At 40.3% G+C, this 23,109-nt stretch overlaps 1 protein-coding gene across 1 annotated transcript; it reads left to right on the forward strand.

Moving 5' to 3' along the window:
* Window positions 1-312: 312 nt before the first annotated feature.
* Window positions 313-21,298, forward strand: LOC310986172 (sodium- and chloride-dependent GABA transporter 2-like; the record flags this gene model as incomplete). Its single annotated transcript, XM_083971986.1, has 14 exons — window positions 313-514; window positions 1,025-1,159; window positions 3,195-3,335; window positions 3,598-3,679; window positions 5,640-5,772; window positions 6,326-6,460; window positions 6,608-6,711; window positions 7,300-7,424; window positions 8,367-8,479; window positions 8,583-8,720; window positions 8,916-9,018; window positions 13,356-13,456; window positions 15,995-16,165; window positions 21,149-21,298. 14 exons carry the CDS (start codon window positions 313-315, stop codon window positions 21,296-21,298), a joined length of 1,833 nt encoding a protein of 610 aa, XP_083828112.1.
* Window positions 21,299-23,109: the final 1,811 nt, after the last annotated feature.

Consider the following 23,109-nt stretch of genomic DNA (forward strand, 5'->3'; position numbering starts at 1 on the left):
TGTTTTACACCAGACTGCTAAATGCATGACTTCTCTTTCTGGCATGTGCTCCAATAAGTGCAAGCTTTCTGATAAACACCTGCTGGTGAAAACTTTCCATTCCTCATAATCCGGCAAAGCTTAAAGTTCAACAAACAAATAAATAAATAAAGCTTGTGAGCAGAGCCAAATAATCAGCTGAGTACTTTTGTCTCTGTGCATAACTCTGAGCTCCACAGGTTTGAAAGACCTTGTCCTATAAATGTGGAGGAGGTGGAAGGACATTTCTGGACAGGTTTCATCTGTGATTAATCTAGGTTTCTGCCTTTGATCATGTCAAGAGACTTCATCAAAGGAAACAGCCTTGAGATGCCCAATCAAGATAACAGGCTGGTGACCAAGACAACCAAGACGCAGCTGTTGGACCGCGGCCAATGGGCGAACAAGGTGGAGTTCCTGCTGGCTGTGGCAGGGACCCTGGTCGGGCTCGGGAACCTTTGGAGGTTTCCATATCTGTGCTACAAAAATGGGGGAGGTAAGCAGGATGCCAGCTCCAGGAAAAAAATTTAATTTGTATAGGCATTTTACTTTTGCAATCATCCCACACAAGTCAAGCAACTGCACATAATCAAAATGGAAAGCCAACAAATGTGGAAAAATAACCTTGACTCCTCAAGAGATTGCAGTCATAAGCCACTGTTTTTTGTTTTTTGTTTTGTTTTTTTCTCTTTGGGTTCTCAAATGCAGCTCACGGAACAAAAGAGACCGTTGTTTGTGAACTTGGGATAGTCACTCAGTCATTGATTAATATTAATAAAACATGATCACTTCCTTTACAGCTGTGCCTCCCATTACTGTTAAAGAAGTGATGTGTGATGAGACTGAGTTCTTTAAAATGAAAAGCACAAACAATCTTTTTGTAAAATCTTTGTCAACTTTCACTGAACGTGTTTTTCACCATCATGAACGACTGTGCTCGATGCGTCTCAGGTGAACCCTGAGAGAACAGTGTTGTTCTCTGATTGTCACACCCATCATGTTTCAGGTGCTTTTCTGGTCCCGTACGTCTTGTTTCTGCTCGCCTGTGGCATCCCCATGTTCCTCCTGGAGACGGCCATGGGCCAGTTCACATCTCAGGGATGTATCACGTGCTGGAGGCACTTCTGCCCTTTGTTTGAAGGTCAGTGTAAACAGAGCAGTATTATGTAATTAGCAGATTAGTGTATAAAGATACTCCTTCATCCCCCTCAGATTTCACTGACACACCTCTGTCCAGTATGTACAAACAGATATCTGTGTCATGCCCTCCAGGGTTTTCAGGGTGAAGTGTAACAATTCAAACTAGAGGAAACTCCATACCTGTGTGCACAATGAATGTGCTATTGCAAGGCTGATTAGATGTCACAATGAACACATTTTCGTCGATACATCTGTGTACTTAGTCAGCATAGGAAATAATAATGTCATAATAAAGTACTGGCAATGTAAGAATACATTAGTATGAGCATATCTCAGGTTTGGCGAAATGACAGAACTGATGACTTGTTAATATGAATACCTCTTGCTGCTCTGATACTGTAAATTTGGCATTGCCTAATTTGACCATGACTTATCTGTAACTGGCCTCAGTCCAACTGGACGTTTTGCAGACTTGTTGGTTTGTTTAGACTTCAGAACAATGAGGAACTTGTAGCTCACTTCATGTAGATTCAGCTGTGATAATCTACATGTGTGTGTATTTTAAAGGGGTATTTCAACATTTTGGCAAATAGGTTCATTACCTTTAATTGTCAGCGCAAGCTGTTTTTAGATCGGCGGGGCAGAGACGTGAGCTCTGCATGGCGTGTGTTATTTTTGCCTTTCCCTTTTCAAACTCATCAAATACACAATCCAACAACTTCAAAATGCTCTGGTGGACAAGTTGTGACCTGCACATCACCACGCTATGAAATAATCATGGAACGTTACGAGACGGAGTTGTTTTCGAGGCAAATGTGTAGCCAGAACTACATTCCAGACACGGCTGCTGGGCGGAGTGACTTCAGTATTTTCTTCCTGTGTTGTAATGTGACATCATACATTATTATTTTATAGCATGGCGAACGTGCAGGTCACAACTTGTCCACGAGAGCATTTTGGAGTTGTTGGATTGTGTATTTAGTTTGATGAGGGAAATGTGGAAATACCATGAGCCTCCGTTGCGTTAGCTGAGCAACTTGCGTGTCTGCCCCGCTGATCTAAAAACAGCTTGCACCGACAATTAAAGGTAATGAACCTACTGCTAAAACTATATGGCAATAGGCGAGTTTGCCAAAATGTTGAAATATCCCTTTAAGGATTGTGGTAACACATTATAATAAGTACTATTACACTATTAAGCCTTAGTTAAGCATTAATAAATACTGAATTCTTCATTTATAACTCTTGAATACTCATTAGTATGTAGTTTATAAATACAGTTAGTGCTTATTGTTTATAAACTGCATACTAATGAGTATTCATGTGTTATAGATGATGAATTCAATTATGCTTAATAGTGTTATTATAACTTGTTACCAGGACTGTTTTATCACACCTGAGAATGGATGCTCCTGTTCACCAGCCCTGTTAGAATTGAATTTGGCATAGTCTTTGTCAGACCAAAATCTGTACAGTCTTTTAATAAGTGTTCAGGAGTCTATTCAAATGAAAAAATACATTGCCTTTCCCCTAAGGGCCTGATACTTAGCCTCTTAATGTGGATCAACACCTTCTCATTCATCGAAGGCATTCATGTAATTATGCTGTCACGCACAGCAATAAATATCACTAAACTGATGGACAGACTTTCCTCACTCAGGAATGAATTATGGTTATATGAGCTGTTGTCATCCACGATGAATGTGCAGAGCTTCAGTCTGTTTCCATGTATCAACGGGAGCCAGGGCTTATAAGAGGTATTACCAGTCCATTAACCTTAGTGGTAGCAGGTTTGCCAGCTGGCATAGTGAGAAGAAACTCTACACCTTCAGTTGGTGTTTAAAGATCACTGTACCATGCTACTATGTACGTAGGCAAGTCTGTCCCTAGAGCAGCTGACATAACTTCTTCTCATGTGTGTCCCACTGATACTGTGTCTGTAAGAATATAAATATTATACACGCTGCATTACATATTATTCATTTTCTGTTTTTTGTCAATAATCAACATCAGCTGCACCATGTCTGTCTCCACAGGGATTGGTTACGCTACCCAGGTGGTGATTGCATACGCTGCCGTGTCCTACATTGTCATCCAGGCATGGGCCTTCTTCTACCTCTTCTCATCTTTCAGTGCGGAAGTCCCCTGGGCCAGCTGCAGAAACAGCTGGAACACAGGTAAGACCAGTCGACAGATACAAAATCCAGGTCACTTATATCAACACAAATGCAGGAAGAGAGAAAAGGCCGACGAGCTTGAATTTGAATCAATATACAAACATGAGAATTTCCAATAAATTGCTTGTATTCTTCATTATTGATTGATAGCTCAAGTCACACAGCCATACAGTGTTATTCCAGAGATTTTCACATCTCAATTTAGTGTAAAATGGTTCCTTAGAATATAAACTATCATCGTTTGTTTTGTTTTTCTTCTCAGAATCTTGTGTTGAATTTGATAAAACGAATGGATCCTCCAACTGGACAGCGAATGCAACAACACCAGCAACAGAATTCTGGGAGTAAGTGATTCCTAGAATCTCATTGGAATACATGAAATAACCTTGACCTTTGTACATGTTTTATGTGATGGTGGCCTGATCAGTTCAAGTAACATGCTGTTACCACCACAAAACTAATGCCCATTCAGAATTGGTGGCATATTTTTGAGCTGTATTTAAATGTTGCCTAGCTCAGAACTGCTCAGTATTTGTCCGTGGTCTCTAATATAGGCTAACCCTTGTCTGTGCATGAGAAGCAACACACTCACACTCAGTGACGATTTGAATGACATGACATTTAGTTTGTCTTCATTAAAGTAAATAGCCTAAAGATCTGAGAAAACAGCGTAGGACTATTTGGTCAGTAGAACGACATTTCTCTCCTCTCTCTCTCTTTCTCTCTCTCACTCAGTCACTCACTACACACACACACACACACACACACACACACACACACACACAAACACACACCATAATCAACATTATTTTTATTAGAACATTACTATCACAAAAAATAAATAAATAGGCCTAATAATCGCACTGTCTGATCATAAAAAACTGCATTTTCCTTAGCACTTAATTCATTGATGCACTTAAGAATATCCATGTTCTGTGTTTCTAAGAAACTTGTTCTGTAAATTGTTTACTATTGTGATCAAAAATCTGAAGCTCAATGCTGATGCTTGCAAAAGACCTCCGGCTGGGATAAGTTGATAATTGATCATCTGGCGGCCGCGGTACCGCTCCTCCCGTACCGCTTCATGTCAAATGACGGACTGGGGAGAGAGAGAGAGAGAGACAGAGACAGAGAGTGAGTGTGTGTGTGGAAAAGTCTCAGCAGGCGGAGCTCACGTTTTTCTAGACTGGCCCAGGGGGAGTGTAAGGAAGTACCGGGAGGTGGAGTCACTTGAGTTCGACGCTTCATGATGTCAAGCTGCACAGCACTTCCAATTCGCCCGTTTGGAGACACGATCTCAAAAAAGTGTAGCAATCAATTAAAGCAGAAGTGAGTGATATATTTGTGTTAATATAAGTCTTAAATAGTTATATCTTCCGACAGCAATCACTTACATAGAGTGTTTGGACTGAAACACGGGTCTCTCAGTCCCTCTGCTCTGCTCTGAGCCGAAGAGAAAACATTTATCGTATCCTACAGTTTTTATCCAATGAGGAGAGAGAACGGCATGCAGGGCTGTGTGTGTGCAGCCAAGGAACGCCGTGAATGTGGTGACGTAGCGACGAGGACTGTTATGGTGCGTTCAAGGAAACTCGTATTTTTCCGACCGTGAAGTGGTACCAGTTCGATCTGGTACGAGTTCACGGGTCAGAAGTTACGAGTGGCCGTTATAGTGACTTTCACCGGTAAAACAGGTCGGAAAAACACGAGTGGGTTGCCTGAAACGCTACAAAGTCGTAAGTTGTGACTTGAAGCTGTAATTTACGATTTCAAAAGCCTGCCTGGAACGCAGCATTAGCGAAAACGACCGGATCACTCACTTCTGCTTTAAGACTTTTTTCACCTCCAGGCGTCATAGAAAGGCCACGGGAACACATAGGACCGCTGGATTTTGCATAATATGAGCCCTTTAACTTTTAAATGATGCAAATGATTTTGGCAGCCATATTTAGCCATGTTTCCAAAATAAAACCGAAATTATTGAAAAACAGTGAACTGATTTAACATTTAGTGGATTAGGGTCAAAGGTCAAGGTCCCTCATGACCTAAAACACACTTCTCTGCCTGTCAAAGGTCAGTGTGTGAGACAAATAACCTGGAGATGGGAGTATTTTTCCGTGTTATATGAATTGCAAATAGTGGTATGTATGAACAAGGTACAACATGATACAGTATGGATGGCATCTTAATCTGTGTCATTAGTGTGTCAAGAACCTTTGATTTTTAACCCCAGTCACAGTACTCAGTCATTCCTTCTTATGGTTTTGTCTTCAAACGATTTTACCATTGGCTTTTTTTTCCCAGGAGACGAGTCCTGGGTATATCCCAGGGGATTGATGAGATTGGAGGCCTGAGGTGGGAGCTGGCGCTGTGTCTCTTACTGGCATGGGTCCTGTGCTACTTCTGTGTTTGGAAAGGAGTGAGATCCACCGGAAAGGTAGAGCTCCTTCAATAGAGGCCAACACCGAATTCTTTGTATGTTTTTGATGAGTGGTTCTTGCATGAGGCTCATTGGTCCTTTGACCAGTGACACCTCTGCCAATGCAAGATTCTTTAAGATTAAGATTAACTTTATTGTCCCACAATGTGAGAAATATGTTCTGGGCCATTCACCCATGCTGCAGCCACCATGTAGTGTTTGTCGCAATGGGAAATTGCTAATATTTCAAGTGCAATACCTTTCTAGAACTTTTACACTTTTCTTTGTATAAGTTAAAATGCTAATAATAAACTGGTGTCACACTAAAATGTGAGAAAAATCCACCAGGGATAAAAACTTTATTATTCCACTTTTGTATGGTTCTGAGAAAAGTCTGACCAATTATATCATTTGGTCCGAATGATACGATCGGACGAGCGATCTGAACGTGCTATGTATGAACTGAAATACGCCAGGTATGTTTATGTTTGTCATATAGGATGTTTTTTTTTCAGTGGCTGCAGCTGCTCTGCATTAAAAGCAATAACCTGTCTTCACCTCCTGTCGACAGGTAGTTTACTTTACAGCCACATTCCCCTACCTCATGTTGCTGGTTCTGCTGGCTCGTGGGCTCACTCTGCCCGGAGCTATGAACGGCTTAGCCTTCTACCTGTATCCTGACCCAAAAAGGTTGGTGGACCCTCAAGTAAGTAAAGACTCAACTATTTTGCACACAGTAGACAAGCTCTCACCTCAGTCTGAGGCCCAAATACAGTAGATCTTTATAATACACACACATCAGCACTTTAACCAAAAAAACTTAACTGATGTTAATGTTTTGGAATGTGCTCAGGTTTGGATGGACGCAGGCGCACAGGTTCTTTTCTCTTTTGGGATTTGTCAGGGGAGTTTGACCGCCCTGGGTAGCTACAATCAGTATAACAATGATTGTTACAAGTAAGTCTTCTCTGCTTTTTGTCCTTTGTCCTATATTTAAATGCATTTGTAAAGCAGATACTGTACAGAAGGCTGGTCTATAATGTTCTAGCCATTAGATTTTCTCTTGTTCTCTATTATGGTTTGGTTTTTTTCCAAGTAGAATCTCTCAGATATTGTGAAATGTGCACTACACGTCAATGGTCACGTGGCAAACTGGATGTCTTGTGACAACAAAAACCTGCAAGTTCTAACAATCCAGAACCTGCACAAGTTTCTCAACTATTTCCTACAGTGTAGTCAGGGCAACACGTGATTCAGGGAAACGACAAGATCGTAACATGATAAGGCACAGTAAATCCTATCGTCTAAGTTTTTTTGGCAGGCATTATTATTCAAAAAATGTAGACTTGTTTCAACCTGTAGATTGATAATAACTCTTCAGTTAACAGTCCTTCCACACCCATCGTCAGTTATCAAATCATTTTTTTTATTCCACTGTAAGATGGCGTTTTTCACACGCAGCTAGATTGCAGATTTTCTTATTGGCATTGTGTTTTCTGCTGAGTGGGACAAATTGCTGAACAGGGTTGGTGTTTGTTTTCTCAGAGACACGTTTGTGCTTTGTTTGGTGAACGGCGGCTCCAGTTTCGTGGCAGGGTTTGCGATCTTTTCTGTTTTGGGCTTCATGTCCTATGAGCAAGGACTTCCAATATCTGAAGTGGCAGCTTCTGGTAAAATCATCACTACACAACTACACTCAGAGCGCTACATTAGATACACCTCTCAGAGGAGTTAGTAGCCCATCACTTGGTGCATATTCGCTTTGTCTTGGTCCCAATTCTTTAATACCCATTAAATAATTCATGGTGTACAAGAATGTGTCACAGTTCAATTATCTTACACTTTTACTTAGATTTTCTACATCATACCAATAACTGCAGATTGATCAGGCCATGATTAAAAGTTTAAAGTATTGCCCATATTTACAGTAGCTTGAATGTTTTACCAGTTGGTTTTAGAAACACGATTAAATGTTAAACTTTAACACCGCTTCTTCCTGATTGCAAGGATGAAATAATGCCATTTGAGTCAAATGATATAGTGCCTGCGAAGTGATTTCAAACAACTGTTTAATCCATACCAAGAATGTCACGTGACAGGATTCAGGAGCAGCAAGAACAAGTTATAAATAAACAGTGACATCACATCAACTTTTAAATTGATGTGGTAAACATTTTAGAGAACCGTTGCTTCATTACAAATCCAGCAGGTGTGAATCCACTCCCTTTTAGCTCTGTTTTGGGTTCCACCAGCTCCTGTTGGCTCCACTGTGTTCACCGGCAAGTCTCTAACTGTGTGCAGCTGCAGCTTGGTGCTGAAGCGGTGGACACAATTTTTAGTTGAAAACAGATGTCTGCTGTGGCCCAAAACATTGCTGTTAGATGAGTGAGTGAACCAGAACTCAGTAAAACCAAGTGGAGCAGCAGATTCAGATGATTCATCGCAACCTCTACAGCACATTGTCATGTTGTTGTAGTATCGATTATAGCCCCTTTAAAAACAACCATCAAATTAGTTTGATTGTAAAAAGAAAAAGAAAAGAAAGATAAAACATGTGAGTGGAATGAATCATAGAACTGGCATTAAATGAGTGAACATGTGTCTTGATGCAGGACCTGGCTTAGCATTTATTGCTTATCCACGTGCAGTAGCCATGATGCCTTTACCTCAGCTGTGGGCCATATGCTTCTTCATCATGGTCATCTTGTTGGGGGCAGATACACAGGTGAGATATTTGTATATATATAACATATTTACATTCTTTAACAATTAATTATTAATGTAGCATCAGACTGCTCACATACAGTTTGCTCATTTATTTCTGGCAGTTTGTGAGCCTTGAGTGCCTGATGACCTCGGTGACGGACATGTTCCCCACTGTGTTTCGGAGAGCTTACCGCCGAGAGCTGCTGCTGCTTTGTCTCTGCACTGTCTGCTTCTTTCTCGGCCTCCTGCTCGTCACAGAGGTGAGAGATCCAGTCGGTGTCTCCCAGAACTTTTCATTTTCACGGTCGGTTCATTCGCACTGCATGAAAGCTAGCATAAAAAGTTAGTCAGATGGTGAGCAGGAGAGCTGCAGTGAAGCAAAACCTGAATTTGTACAAAGGTGTGTTGTTTTCGCGTTGATGTGCAGTAACAATGGAGCCTCTGTCTTCCTGCAGGGTGGCTTGTATTTCCTTCAACTCTTCGACCATTATGTGTGTAGTGGGAACAACCTTCTTCTACTTTCAGTGTGTCAGTCCATAGCAATTGGATGGATATATGGTGAGTCACAATGATTATCCTGCATTAATCAACAATATACCAATAGGTTTATTGTGTGCATGTTGGAATTCTAATAAGTCATGAGGCTCCATCCAGATATTGTAGCCTACTACCGCCAACCAAAGAAGTTTAAATTGTTTTGGTTGAGCTGTCAGTACCATGGGAGAGTGAATGAGTGAAATGGACCATGAAAAAATATCCAGGAAGTACAGTACCAAACCTTAGTTCAAGAGTGCCAAGGCGAGGAAGGACAGTCACGGGTAGTTGCTCATAGAGAAACAAAGTTGGCACCTGTTGTCATGTCTGTGGCTGGTTATATGAGTCAGAAACAAGCAGCCGGCCCAATCTGGGTGGAATAACAACTAACTTCTTGCTGGATATGGAAGGAAAGAGGGAGGAGGGACTCACTAACCATCGCTGGTTTGAAAGCTGGTTCAAGGGATATTTCAACATGTTGGCAAATTTCCCTATAGTCTTAGAAGTAGGTTCATTACCTTTAATTGTCGGTGCAATCTGTTTTTAGAACGGCGGGGCAGAGACGCGAGCTGCGCGGTATTTTCATGTTTGCCTCTTCAAACTAAATACACAATCCAACAACTCCAAAACACTCTGGTGGACAAGTTGTGACCTGCGCATTCACCACGCTATGCAATAATAACGTATAATTATGTAACATTACGACACATGAAGCAAATATTTAGAACTTCAAAAGCCCCCTGCTTTTGAAGTCACTCTACCGACCAGCCGTGTCTGGGATGTAGTTCCGGCTACGAATTTGCCTTGAAAATAACATAACGTAACATAACGTTACATTATCATCTCATAGCGTGGTGAATGTGCAGGTCATAACTTGTCCACGAGAGTGTTTTGGAGTTGTTGGATTGTGTATTTGATGAGTTTGATGAGGGAAAGGCAAAAGTACCACACGCCGTGCAGAGATTTTGTCTCTGCCCCGCCGATCTAAAAACAGCTTGCACCGACAATCAAAGGTAATGAACCTACCTACTCCTAAAACTATAGGGATTATGGCAATAGGCAAATTTGCCAAAATGTTGAACTATCCCTTTAAGGGCTGAAACACTCAGTGAATGTTGTGTTCAGCCTGATGACACCTCCTAGCCAAAGGCTATGGTAAACTCATGAGGTGATGGAAATTCACCCAGGTCCATGTGAGTACGCACTCACGGTGCAGAAAACGGCTGCCATCCCTCCTCCTTCACTGTTGTGTCTTGTGTCTACAAATTTTGAAGGACAAGCCTCTATCAGTGTTGCGGCACCAGGAGATCAGCAAGGTCTCAATTTAAAACATACAATACAGATATATTTTCATTTATCAGGTCAGAAAGTATTTGTTAGCACAATCTGACTTTTGGAAAAAAGGGGCTGATCTCAGCTGTAGGGTTTTTATGACAGGAAAGGAAACAGATTTTGGCTCAACTGTGACATAGTGAAGAGGGTCAGGTTGGGGGGTGGGGGGGGGGGGTTCTGTGTGTGCTTGTGTGTTCTGTGCTTTGTGCTTATCCACACATTCTTGTTTGGGTATGAGATACCCACAGCATGACGGGCGTTGGCACCGGGCCGCCTGGATCAGATTTAAATCAGTCTGTAGTTCCAGAAGATATTGAAATTGTCCATAAATGGATCCTGTAGGTAAACTACACCAGCGTCGGTCCTGTGCCCAGGCTAAGGGCTCTGCTAAAAGACTTGATTCTTCTCCCTTAGGTTGTATTAGGGCTCGGATGAATACATGTTTTCTTTCAGGATCTCAGAGCTCAGCTTTGCAGCGTGGAGGCAAGTTTATTTGTATAGCCCATTTTTACAAACAGTTTGTCTCAAAGGGCTTTACACAGCATCATAACAACATCCTCTGGCCTTAGACCCTCACATCCACTGAGGAAAAACTCCATAGAAAAAGCAAAAAACAGGAGAAAGCTCAGGGTGAGAGACAGAGGAGGGATCCCTCACCCACTCACTACTGTCGGCTCCCTGATAGAGCCTCTTTTTTTTTTTGCCATTTTTACTTGCTTTGTCATAGAGTCTGTAATCACAACAGTGTGTTTGGTGTAGGAGTATATTTCTTCTGATATTTCTTGTGTTCTTTTGAACCTTAATACTAACGCTACCAGAGCTGGTACTGTCTCAGATCTGACTGTCTTTGTACACCTTCACCAGTCAGAGAAGCCGTGTCTGTTACAGCTTTGTTTGTATATTCTTCATTATGCAGTTGGACTATAGATGTAACCCACAATTACTTTTTGGAGGGTTACGGTTAAACAGTTCAGAAAAGAAAAAGAAAAGTGCACATCATGTTCACATAAATCACATGTATGACATCTATTTTTTAGGATACTATATCTATTCAATATCATGAATTATATCAAATTGATTTATTAGAAATTTAAAATAAAATAAAATAAATAAATAAAAATTCCCCCAATTCTATGTAAGTCCATTTAAGCATCTTGTAGATCTGCAAAAACTGTTAGTAGGAGCTAAAGGAGCTACGTCACAGCACTAGTTGTTCATTAGTTTGATAAGAAAGTCACAAACCAAACCTTCTGCAGCAGTTTTATCTAATAGTTCTGCCCAAGGAACGTAAAGCTGTGAAAAACAAACCAGTCATACCTGAGAGGAAGCCTCATGATACCAGCTGTGTTGAAATATAAACTGAAGCTATAGTGCCCAAAGTGATTGACAGGTCTCTTAATAAAGGGACATGCTTGAAGAAGAGTCTGAGTTGAGTCTGAGTTGTTTTTTGTTTGTTGATTTTATCTCCTCCCATGCAGAGTATAGGAAGTGATGTGTCAACCAATGAGTGCCAAGAATTTCCAGAAAGAAAAAAAAACTGGATCTAGTGACACCATTACATGGTTTGTCCACCAGAGAGCACTGACACATTTACTTTACTTTTCAGCTACAACATGCCGTGTTCTGTTTGTCATAAGATCTTGAACACCAAAACTGAAGGTATTATTACAGCATGGATTTATGTTTATGCCATGTCAAATCTGTAATGATATTAATATACACGGTTGCCCATGAAGTTGGAATAAAATATATTTTTTTACCTGATTGTAACAATGATTGATTGTTAACATGTATATTTTCTCAAAACTTTATTGATCAATCTCTTCTAAACATCAGTAATCACTGTGAAAATTAAACCACAATTAGGAATGTGTCTGAAAACAAAATTATTCCAACTTTATTGGCAACCGTGTATTAATAATGATATTAAATAATGTTGAAAATCCAGTTCTGCTCAGCTCTGATTTATCCTCATCATAGGAGGGGCGGTTTGCAGTTACTCTAAACACAATGATTTACAAACCACTATTTTATTCTAGGTTGAAAACTGCTAGCTTTATTTTACTGTTGATTTCCATGGTGTTTGAACCCTGTAAGTTGTTTACTCATCAAAGTTAGTTCCCCCTTACCCACTTTGCATTCCTTGTTTTTCACTTCTGCCCAGTACCTCCCTCCTGTGGTGCTTCAACAGTTGATTTTGAGTGGATATTTTGTCCTCACATGTTCACTTTATTCCCTCCATTTCTCCTGTTTAAGCTTGATGGATATCAGATCCTCTTGAGGAGGGGTGTTGGGTTTCTTTGGCACTTCCCTTGAATGAGAATGAACACAAAAGATCTAAGAGAGCTCCATACACTCACTTTATAAAAACACATCATTCATCCTGCCCCCTCCTCTTCGCCGCCCCACCTCTTACCAAAGGGGGATTTAAATTCTGCCGCACGGGGGGGGGGGTTTGAGGTTAGGGAGAGAAACTATATGACTGTGGTGTTATTAACCTCAGCAAAGCTACCTTATGTTAAATACAAGTATAGCAACCACAACAGCTACAAGCAAACTACATATCTAATTGTCAGGTTGAAACCTGATGAAGATCAAAAACAGATCTTTATCTCAACATGAAATATATTAATGTAGAGTCAGAGTGAAGAGTGAAGAGGCTCATGACACATTTCCTAGAAACATCACTTATGATTTATATGCCTCACATATACTGTAGGCTCAATTATAAATCTGCCATTTATTAAGGGTCTTTTATTATGCCTATGTAACAGAAACAACTATAAATCTAACAGGTATATCATCATAACTGTTTGTGAAGTAAGGTCATAAATTACACAATTTTGTTTATCTCATCTGTACATTTTTATAACCTACACAGTTTTCTGCCTGAATATGAAGCCAACCACTTCACACTACAAGTCTACATTTGACTAATGCATGATGTTTGATCTGTAACCTAAATGTACAGTATATGTTAATTTTGTCCAGTATGAATATTATTTTGTATATTTCTTTTTAATTTCCAGGTGCAGACCGTCTCTATGACAACATTGAAGATATGGTTGGTTATCGCCCATCGGGGGTAATGAAACTTTGCTGGCTATACGTTACCCCTGCTGTCTGTCTGGTGAGTGGCATAAGAAGAAGAAGTAGCAGTGTGATTTATTTTCTGTGCCTTTTTTTCTCATGAGTAACATCAAATTAATTGATGTTTGGAGTCTCCTTCTGATTCTGCCTCTCACTCATTACTGTATGGAAATGTAGCAAGATGAGGAAAGGATGTGAGTAAAGTTGGGATTTATTTGTTTAAAACTCCCACTGTCTTTACTTGCAAAAGGAAAGTACAGTGCCATGAAAAAGTATTTGCCCCCTTCCTGATTTCTTGGTTTTTCATGAACTAACTGTGATGAACCTAATGCCGAGTTCAATTTCACTATTTACACCCTGGCCGGATGACTGCCAGACCTGTTGAATCAAGAAATCACTTAAAAAAACACCTGTTTGCATGAAGTGAAGGAGGTTAAAAGATCTCAAAAACCAAAACATTATGCCGCGATCTAAAGAAATTCAAGATAAAAAAAACAATATCATTGACATCAGTCTATATTGTTACAAATACATTTCTAAAGCTTTGGGACTCCAGTGAACCACAGTGAGAGCCTTCATCCACTAATGGAGAAACCCAAGAGCATTTGACCTTTAGGTCACAAACTGATGGCTGGACGTTCTCCTTCAGGGTTTTCTGATAGAGACTCTCCCAACTAACCCTAACCCTAACGATCAGCAAACAAATTTGGATATTAGATAACGATAATATAACAAGTAAATATAAAATGCAGTTTTTAAATGATGATTCAATTTTTTAAGGGAAAAGGCTTTCTACACCCTGACCTGATGACTGCCAGACCTGTCGAATCAAGAAATAACTTCAATAGAACCTGTTTGAGTGAAGTCAAGTAGGCTGAGAGATCTCAAAAAGCATCATGCCGCTATCTAAAGAAATGTTTTTTTAGGAAAAACAAAATAATTGACACCAGTCAGGAATGTGTTACAAAGACATTTCTAAAGCTTTGGGACTCCAGTGAACCACAGTGAGAGCCTTCATCCACTAATGGAGAAACCCAAGAGCATTTGACCTTTAGGTCACAAACTGATGGCCGGACGTTCTCCTTCAGGGTTTTCTGATAGAGACCTCTGAACTCTCCCATAGAGTCTTTGTCCTGTCTCTCTCTCTCTTGTTGAACCATGAACAATGACCTTAACCGAGCCAAGCGAGGCCTGCAGGTCTTGCAGTAAGAGGTTGTTCTGAGGTCTTTTGTGACCTCCTGGATGAGTTGCTGCTGCGCTTTGGGTCTATTTTGGTAGGGCAGCCATCTTGGGAAGGTTGTCACCACTGTTCCAAGATTTCTGCATTTGTTCATAATGACTTTCACAGTGGTTCACTGGAGTCCTCAAGCTTTAGAAACGTATTTGTAACACATTCCTGACTGGTGTCAATGATTTTGTTTTTCCTCTTTTAAAAAAAAAATTCTTTAGATAGTGGCATGATGCTTTTTGAGATCGCTCAGCCTACTTCACTTCACTCAAACAGGTTCTATTGAAGTTATTTCTTGATTCGACAGGTCTGGCAGTCGTCAGGTCAGGGTGTGGATAGTTAAATTGATGACAGCTTTAAAAAAAAAAAGAAGGTTTTTCACAGTTCATGATTTAACTCTTTTTCGCATATGGCCAGGTAGGTTTGGAAAGCTTTTTTCCCTTAAAAAATTGAATCATCATTTAAAATCTGCATTTTATATTTACTTGTTATATTATCTTTATCTAATATCCAAATTTGTTTGATGATCGTAAGTGTGACAAATATGCAAAAAACTAAGTCCTCAGCCAGACATTGTAACAATTTCTTCCTTTTCTTTTTTAGAAAACTCTCATACTAAGTACACAAACAGTAATAAATAAAAACCATTTACATGTCATCCTATAATAATTTCAAATACAGTACGTATTCTTACACGTATAAACAAACTGTAGTAGGTCATATGATGTGTAAAATGGACCTCACTTACTGTGTGACCATGTATAGAAAACATGTGTGGAAAAAATATCTGGAACATATAAACTGAGCGTGTAGATCCAATAGGCCTCCCGTTGTTTTAACAGTCTCTCATGGTCGTGAGTGGAAGAGTAGAATTTAACAAATGTGAATTCCAAAGCGTGTCCTGAGAATTTCATATGGACAACCAGACTACATATGTGAGGTGTGACTCTTTATCATTTGGGGTGAAAACACAGGTGTAATTTTACAGTGGAAATATTCCCCACTGTGAGCTGATGCAGAGAGAGAATCACATGTCATATGTCTCCCTGGTCCTTGTGGTGGAGTATATTTGAGGAAACATAAGAGAGGATATTTACATTGAGCAGAACTAATATTGGGAGAAGGACATGGGAGTAAAGAAAAAAAAAAACACCGCTGAGCACATGGATAAGGAAATAAAGTTTAATGCAGCCATGTGTTCACAACCACAGGGGGTTTTAGTCCCATTCAGTTCCAACACTAAAACTATAAAGCAGGTTCGACATTTCTAAAACGCATTCAGGTGCTGTCCATACACAGATTTCAAAATAACTATATGAAAATAATATTTAATTGTGTTGTTGTTGTCAGGGTACCTTCATCTTTTCATTGGTGAAGTACAGGCCTCTCAAGTTCAACAAAACCTACATCTACCCGACCTGGGCCTACGCTTTGGGCTGGTCCCTCGGGCTGTTCTGCGTTCTCCTGGTTCCTCTGTGGATCGTCTTTAAAGTTACACAGATGAAAGGGACGATAGGGCAGGTGAGTGTATTTATTACATGTGTGTATCAAGTCTTGTCCATTTGTCCCTTTTACCCCTTAACGCCCACTGGCCTGTGGGTCATGTTACTGGGCCTGCTGGATCCTGGACAGGCCACTGGGTGTTAAGGGGTTAATATTGCTCATTGCTAATTCCGGTCATTTTCTAAGTAACGCTCTACAGCTCAAGGTCCCAGACTGGACCTAGCTCTCCTCCTGCTAGCTGCGCTACACTGCAGTTAAACAGCGAAGTAATGGGGGCAGTTCTTCTAACCCCGACTTTGGCCTCTATTATGCTCAAAATATCACTACAAATGCTTTGCAACATCCACCAGTTCCTTACCACACAACACTGACTGTGCATAACTCCGTTAATATGAGAGAGCAGTGCTACATGTGTGTTTTTATCACGTAGCTCTGTTTACTCTATAGCTTCCAGGGTAGACCTTAGTCTACCTTAGAGGGAAAAAAAGATTTTTGATGGGGAAAAAGCATCAATATGAATGTAACTGCTTTTTTCCCATCCAAAAGCTTTTTTTTTTTTTTTTTTTTCTCCTGAAAATGACCGGAATTCTGTAGAAAATGACCAGAATTCTCCTTTAACAATAGCTTACAAGTGCTTACTTTAAGTTTTATGGCCTTACATCTTACTGTGACTGTAGACTCTGTCCAAGAGCAGATTGTGATGAGAAGGGAACAGTCCCAGGGTGAGACAGAGGCTGCCTCTGTTGTTTCACCTCATTAGCTGCAAGGTTCCAACAGTGGAGCACGTCCAAAATAGATGCAGTTTCTGAAGTAGTTGCTGTGGGATTGTTGGCTGTCACTGAACTACATTGCTGGCTGCAACAAAAAAAAGAGGCTGAGGCTGAGTTTCATTGTTGGAAATGCCAGTAACTAATTTGGGTAACACTTTATAATAAGTACACACTATTAAGCATTAGTTAAGCATTAATAAATACTGAATTCTTCATTTATAACACATGAATACTCATTAGTGTGTAGTTTATACAGTTAGTGCTTATCAATGATGAGTAAAACATTTTTAACTGTGTTCATAAATACATTCATGTGTTATAAATGATGAATTCAGTATTTAAAGATTAATTAATGCTTAAAGCAGAAGTAAGCGATCCGGTCGTTTTGGCTAATGTTGCGTTCCAGGCAGGCTTTTGAAATCGTAAATTACAGCTTCATGTCACAACTTACGATTTTGTAGCGTTCCAGGCAACCCACTCGTGTTTTTCCGACCTGTTTTACCTGTGAAAGTCACTATAACGGCCACTCGTAACTTCCGACCGGTGAACTCGTACCAGATCGAACTGGTACGACTTCACAGGTCGGAAAAACACGAGTTACGGGTTGCCTTGAACGCACCATACCAGTCCTCGTCCCTACGTCACCACATTCACGCGCATCCCTTGGCTGCACACACAGCCCTGCATGCCGTTCTCTCACCTCATTGGATAAAAACTGTAGGATACGAGAAAAGTTTTCTCCTCGGCTCAGAGCAGAGCAGAGGGACTGACAGACCCGTGTTTCGGACCAAACACTCTATATAAGTGATTGCTGTCGGAAGATATAACTATTTAAGACTTATATTAACACAAATATATCGCTTACTTCTGCTTTAATAGTGTGTACTTATTATAAAGTGTTACCCTAATTTGTATTGTTGGGAATCCATCAAATGCACCATACTGCTGAATGACTTCTGGATCAGATTTGCCACCTTTCAAACATTCCTAAAGTCTAAATCTTGTCCAGACATAGGCTATAGCTATTTGTGAGTGCATGCATGCAAGTCCGTCTGTGGTTGCATGTCATACTCCTGTCGTGCTAGAAGCTAGAGGGCATACACTTCTGATCAAGAGAACTCAAGTACAATACAAATCCTCTGTGTAACAGCTACAAGTGTTGTCGTCGAACAAGCAGCATCAGAAAGTTTGAAGCTTGAAAAAGAAGCGGCGGTGTATGTTTGAAGCCCTCCAGACTGAGGAGCTGATTAAGTAGATACAGCTGCACATGCCTCTGCGCTCAGCAAAATAACTCAATTTGACACTAATGACACTTAAAAATGTGAGAAACTAGAGGTTAGGGGCCAGGCCTGCCATTTTAAAAAAAATGTGTGCCTGTAAGTGCATTTACACAGGTCCCACCCTTTTGACAGGTAAATCTCTGGACATGCTAAATACCAATATTATTGAAAAGCAGGGCCTGTAAAATGCAATTATTTTAATTTCTGCAAATAACTAACTAATACTCCAACACTGTTCAGATATTGAATTTACTTGCACGAGAGAAAGAAAAACAATTTTAAACAGTGGAACTTGAAAGTTTCTCTTTTTTCCCCCTGGAAATTGTTCAAACTGTTATTAGCATTGACAGGTAAATATTATTATTGGACTACTCAATTATCCCACTAATCATCCATCCATCCATCCATCCATCCATCCATCCATCCATCCATCCATCAGTTGTGTGTATACCATTTTTACCATGAGGGCTGGGGCCGATCCCAGCTGACATAGTGTGAAGGCAGAGTACTGGACAGGTCGCCAGTCTATCACAGGGCCACATAGACACACTACAGACACACTCACGTTCAGATCTACAGACCATTTAGAGTCTCCACCTACACAGATCAGGCCTAACATTCTGACCACCACTGTTCCTTCCTTGGACCACTTTAGATAGATCCTGACCACTGCAGACCGGAAACAGCCACAAGAACTGCAGCTGTTCACATGAGAGACCCAGTCGTCCTTGGAGAACTGGATCAGATCCTTAACCTGAACATTGTTCCTGCTTCTAACACATAAACTCTGAGGAGAACATGTTCGACTGCTGCCTGATATATCCCACCCACTAACAGGTGTCATGATGGAGTGTTGTTCACTGTTATTCACTTCACCTGTCGGTGTCATAATGTTGGGCCTGCTCAGTGCATAGTGCAGCTCTTTGGACTGTGGGTGGAAGAACCTGGAGAGAACACCCACAGACATGGAGAGAACATCTCCACCCTGGAAGCACTTAGGCCTGCAGTTACAATGGTCATTATTTTCACTATCAAATGATCTGACATCATTTTTTTTAGATTAATTGTAAAACAGCAGAAAAACCTGAAAAAGGAACATGCACGACAGATGTTTAGTTTGTCTCAACATCCTCACCCTGTGAGAATGAACATGAAACAAAAAAACGGTGGTCCAATAGTTTCACAAGTGTGTGCAGCATGAAAAAGGCAAGGAATTATTCTAGTGAGTGTTGTGTTGTGTTGCGTTGTGTTGTGTTGAGGATGCAGGACTGAACTTGAGCAGGTCAAGCAGTGACTATAAGGGAGTGATGTATAGTGGCATCTTGCTCTAGAAATAAATCCAAACAGAGACGGATGGCTGTGGCTCAGGAGGTAGAACGCGTCGTCCACCAACCGAGAGGCCAAAGGTTTGATTCCCAGCTCCCGGCTCCCCCATGTTGAAGTGTCCTTGGGCAAGACACTGAAGCCACACTTGCCCTCCCATTTATCATCGGATGTATGAATGTGTGTGTGAAGTGCTTTAAGTAGCCCACTTACCCTTTTCAAATATAAGATGCAATGATGGGCAGAATAACTTGGGGTCTCATGGGGTTGGCCTGAAGTGCTGATCTCCGGTTCAATTTAAAACAGAAAGTAGAAGAACTTGAATGTGAGGGTTAAGTGACAAACTGAATCCATGGGTTTTAGAGGTGTGTCTGTAGATGACATCACTGTCATGTTAGTTTAACTCAAGTTTTCCACACATAGTCAAAAACCGCAGCTCATTTATTCATCTGCTATGGAAGCAGAGGATCCAGGAAATGTATATGGAAGTCGAAATTACAGAATCTCACAGCAACATACAGTCGCAAGAAAAAGTATGTGAACCCTTTGGAATTTCTTAGTTTTCTGCATTACAGTAATTGGTCATTTAATGTGATCCGATCTAAGTCACAAGTATAAACAAACACATGTGCTTAATCTAATACCACACAAACAATTATAATATGTCATGTCTTTATTGAACATATCCATTAAACATTCACAGTGCAGGTGGGAAAAGGATTTAATAAGTGGTTGAATATCAACCAAACGTTTCCTGTAGCTGCAGATCAGAACTGATCAACACTCAGGATGAATTCTGGACCATTGGTCCTGACAGAACTGCTTTAGCTCAGACATGTTATTATGGTATGTCTGGTGTGAATGGCTCTCTGGAGGTCATTCCACAGCATCCCTATTGGATTCAGGTCTGGGCTCTGACTGGGCCACTCCCAAAGGTGGATCTTCTTTCACTGAAGCTACTCTAGATGATCTAGATCGTAGATTTACTTCAGTGTTTAAGGTCATTGTCCTGCTGAGCTTCAGCTGGTGGACGCCACCCTGACATTATCCTGTAGGAAGCTTTGATAAACTCTGGATGTTATTTTGCCCTTGATGAGGCTAAACTGTCCTACTGTATCAGTCTACAAAACATTTTACCATTAGTGTTGTGGAGTGGCAAACTTCAGGCCTGCAATGGAAAGAAAAGCAATTAATGCAGAAAAATAGGAAATTCCAAAGGGTTCACATACTTTTTCTTACGACTGTAATAAACCAAACCAGTCTCAGGCCAGGCAAGACAGGACAGGATAGCCATAAACTCAGCATTGGCAAGCCAGAGGGAGAGCATCGTGAAAGCATCTTTCTAAACATTTAATAATGATGAAAAGACAGGGGATCATCAGAGATATTACAACTCATTCTGAGGGTTTCTCAACCAAATCTCATAACCAAATCCATCAGGTGGTGGCTGAGACATTTCAATTAAACCACACATGTGAACCTCATTATGGAGCCAGAGGATAGGTTGTGATAGTTATACAAGATATTGTATTATGTTAACAGACAGGGAGGAGCACTGAGCTGGGATATCCAATGCACTGCACTGTTGTGAACTGACCCATCGCTGTCTGACCACCCTGTCTCCACAGAACCTCAGGCAGCTTTGTCGTCCTGAAAACAAGACACACAACACAGCGAAGCAGCCTGAGCAGTGTCCTCTGAACCCAGACAACACGCTCACTCCTGCTGCCAACGACTACAAGGGAAGTGGTGGATCAGAGATGGAGATGCAGGTGTGAGGCACTCAACGTTTTTGACAATGTTTTAAATATCATTTATTTTTTACCTGTAGGTCTTACAATTTTGTTCATTTTTAAAGAACTTGTAATGAGCAATAAACTCTGCCGGGTGTCTACGTCAGGGCTGCATCCTGCACATTAAGCACAGAGTCTTGTGTATATGCTGAAACCAACACACAGAATAGAGAGGACAACGTTTATAAAGTTTTTAAAAATCTATTTTCAATTAAAGCCAACCTTTGATATGTATGATTAAGGTAAATCACTATCTTTATGTTTCTGTTCTCCTGTTCCTGATTCCCTCATTAGCTCCTGGTATTTCCATATTTACTGTGCCTTTGATTCTGTACCTTGCCATCCTTTCTTTGCTGCATATTTTTTTTAGTTGTTAGATTTTAGTTGTTCCTTGATCCTTTTATCTTGTGTTCCTTTCCTGTCAATGACAACAGTACACACACTAACCTCACCTGTTGTTTGTCCTTGTCCAATTTCTGTCTGCCGAGCCTTAATAAAGTTAAACTGTTTTGAACCAGTGTCTCTGAGTTATGCTATCCAACTCCTGGTCAACTCTTTAAACCTGAGTTCTCTAGAATAGATAGATAGATAGATAGATAGATAGATAGATAGATAGATAGATAGATAGATAGATAGATAGATAGATAGATAGATAGATAGATAGATAGATAGATAGATAGATAGATGGATAAGAATATTGTCATTCACACCATGAAACATGATGCCCTTTTATTTTGTGATATGAAGCTGAATATATATAGTATATATGGTTTAGTACCTTTATTTATTGGCTCTGTTACCAACATACAATATATATTTGATGTTGTTACATTTATTTTTATTTTGTCTACAAATGTGTTGTACCACTGTAATAATAATAGTCACCTATCATACAGTGGGGACTATGAGCCTAAGCCTGAGTTTGCTCTCCTGCCTCAGCTTGTCACCAATTCACCATTTTATCTGCATCCACACGAGGTGATTAAAAACTTGACTCCATGTAACTGTTCAGTCAATGTGACCTTTCAGATAACCTGTTTGGCAGGGTGGGAGGACTCAAAACATTTACTGTTATGAATAGCCTCTATTATATAGTAAAGCCATGACTTTATTCTGTAAAGTGATTATATGCTTTAATGTTGATATGGATATATGTCTTTTGTGTTTAGTTTAATTTTAGTTTAATAAGTTTATTTGTATCAGGGACAATGTACAAAATAACATTAGTCTCGAGATGAGACGAGATGCCTTGTACCGGATTTAGCTTACTAGCTACTTTCCATCCGTAGTCCCTGGGCAGGTGAATAAGAACAATAGAAATATAAGAATTATCAATTTACATAGCATTCTAAACATCCATACACATATGCATATACACCCTCTCACACATCACAAACACTCAGGACATAGTCCTATTTCATATCAGTTAACAAAACATACAGTTATTAAAATACTTCACACATTGCCAAGGTTAAAAATAATTTAGGCTCATGATTAATGCTGACATGTCTGATTTCTTAGGATCCATTGTTTGACTTCCCGGGAGAAAACATTGAAGTCTGTACAGAGTTTCAGATTAGTTGGAAGATTGTTCCATGATTTGACAGATTTAAAAGAGAAGGCAGATTGAGCAAAGGCAGAGCTACGCTTAGGGATGTTACAATCTCCACTTGAGACAGATCTTAAAGCTCTGGTGGAGTGCTCAGAGCAGAGTTTAACAAAGGTTTTCAATTCTGTGTGTTCTGAAGTGTTCTGTGCTATATGTGAACAGATATTTTCTCTTGTGTCCAAGACAA

The sequence above is a fragment of the Trachurus trachurus genome (genome assembly GCF_905171665.1).
Source record: "Trachurus trachurus genome assembly, chromosome: 5".
NCBI classification, from domain to species: Eukaryota; Metazoa; Chordata; class Actinopteri; order Carangiformes; family Carangidae; genus Trachurus; species Trachurus trachurus.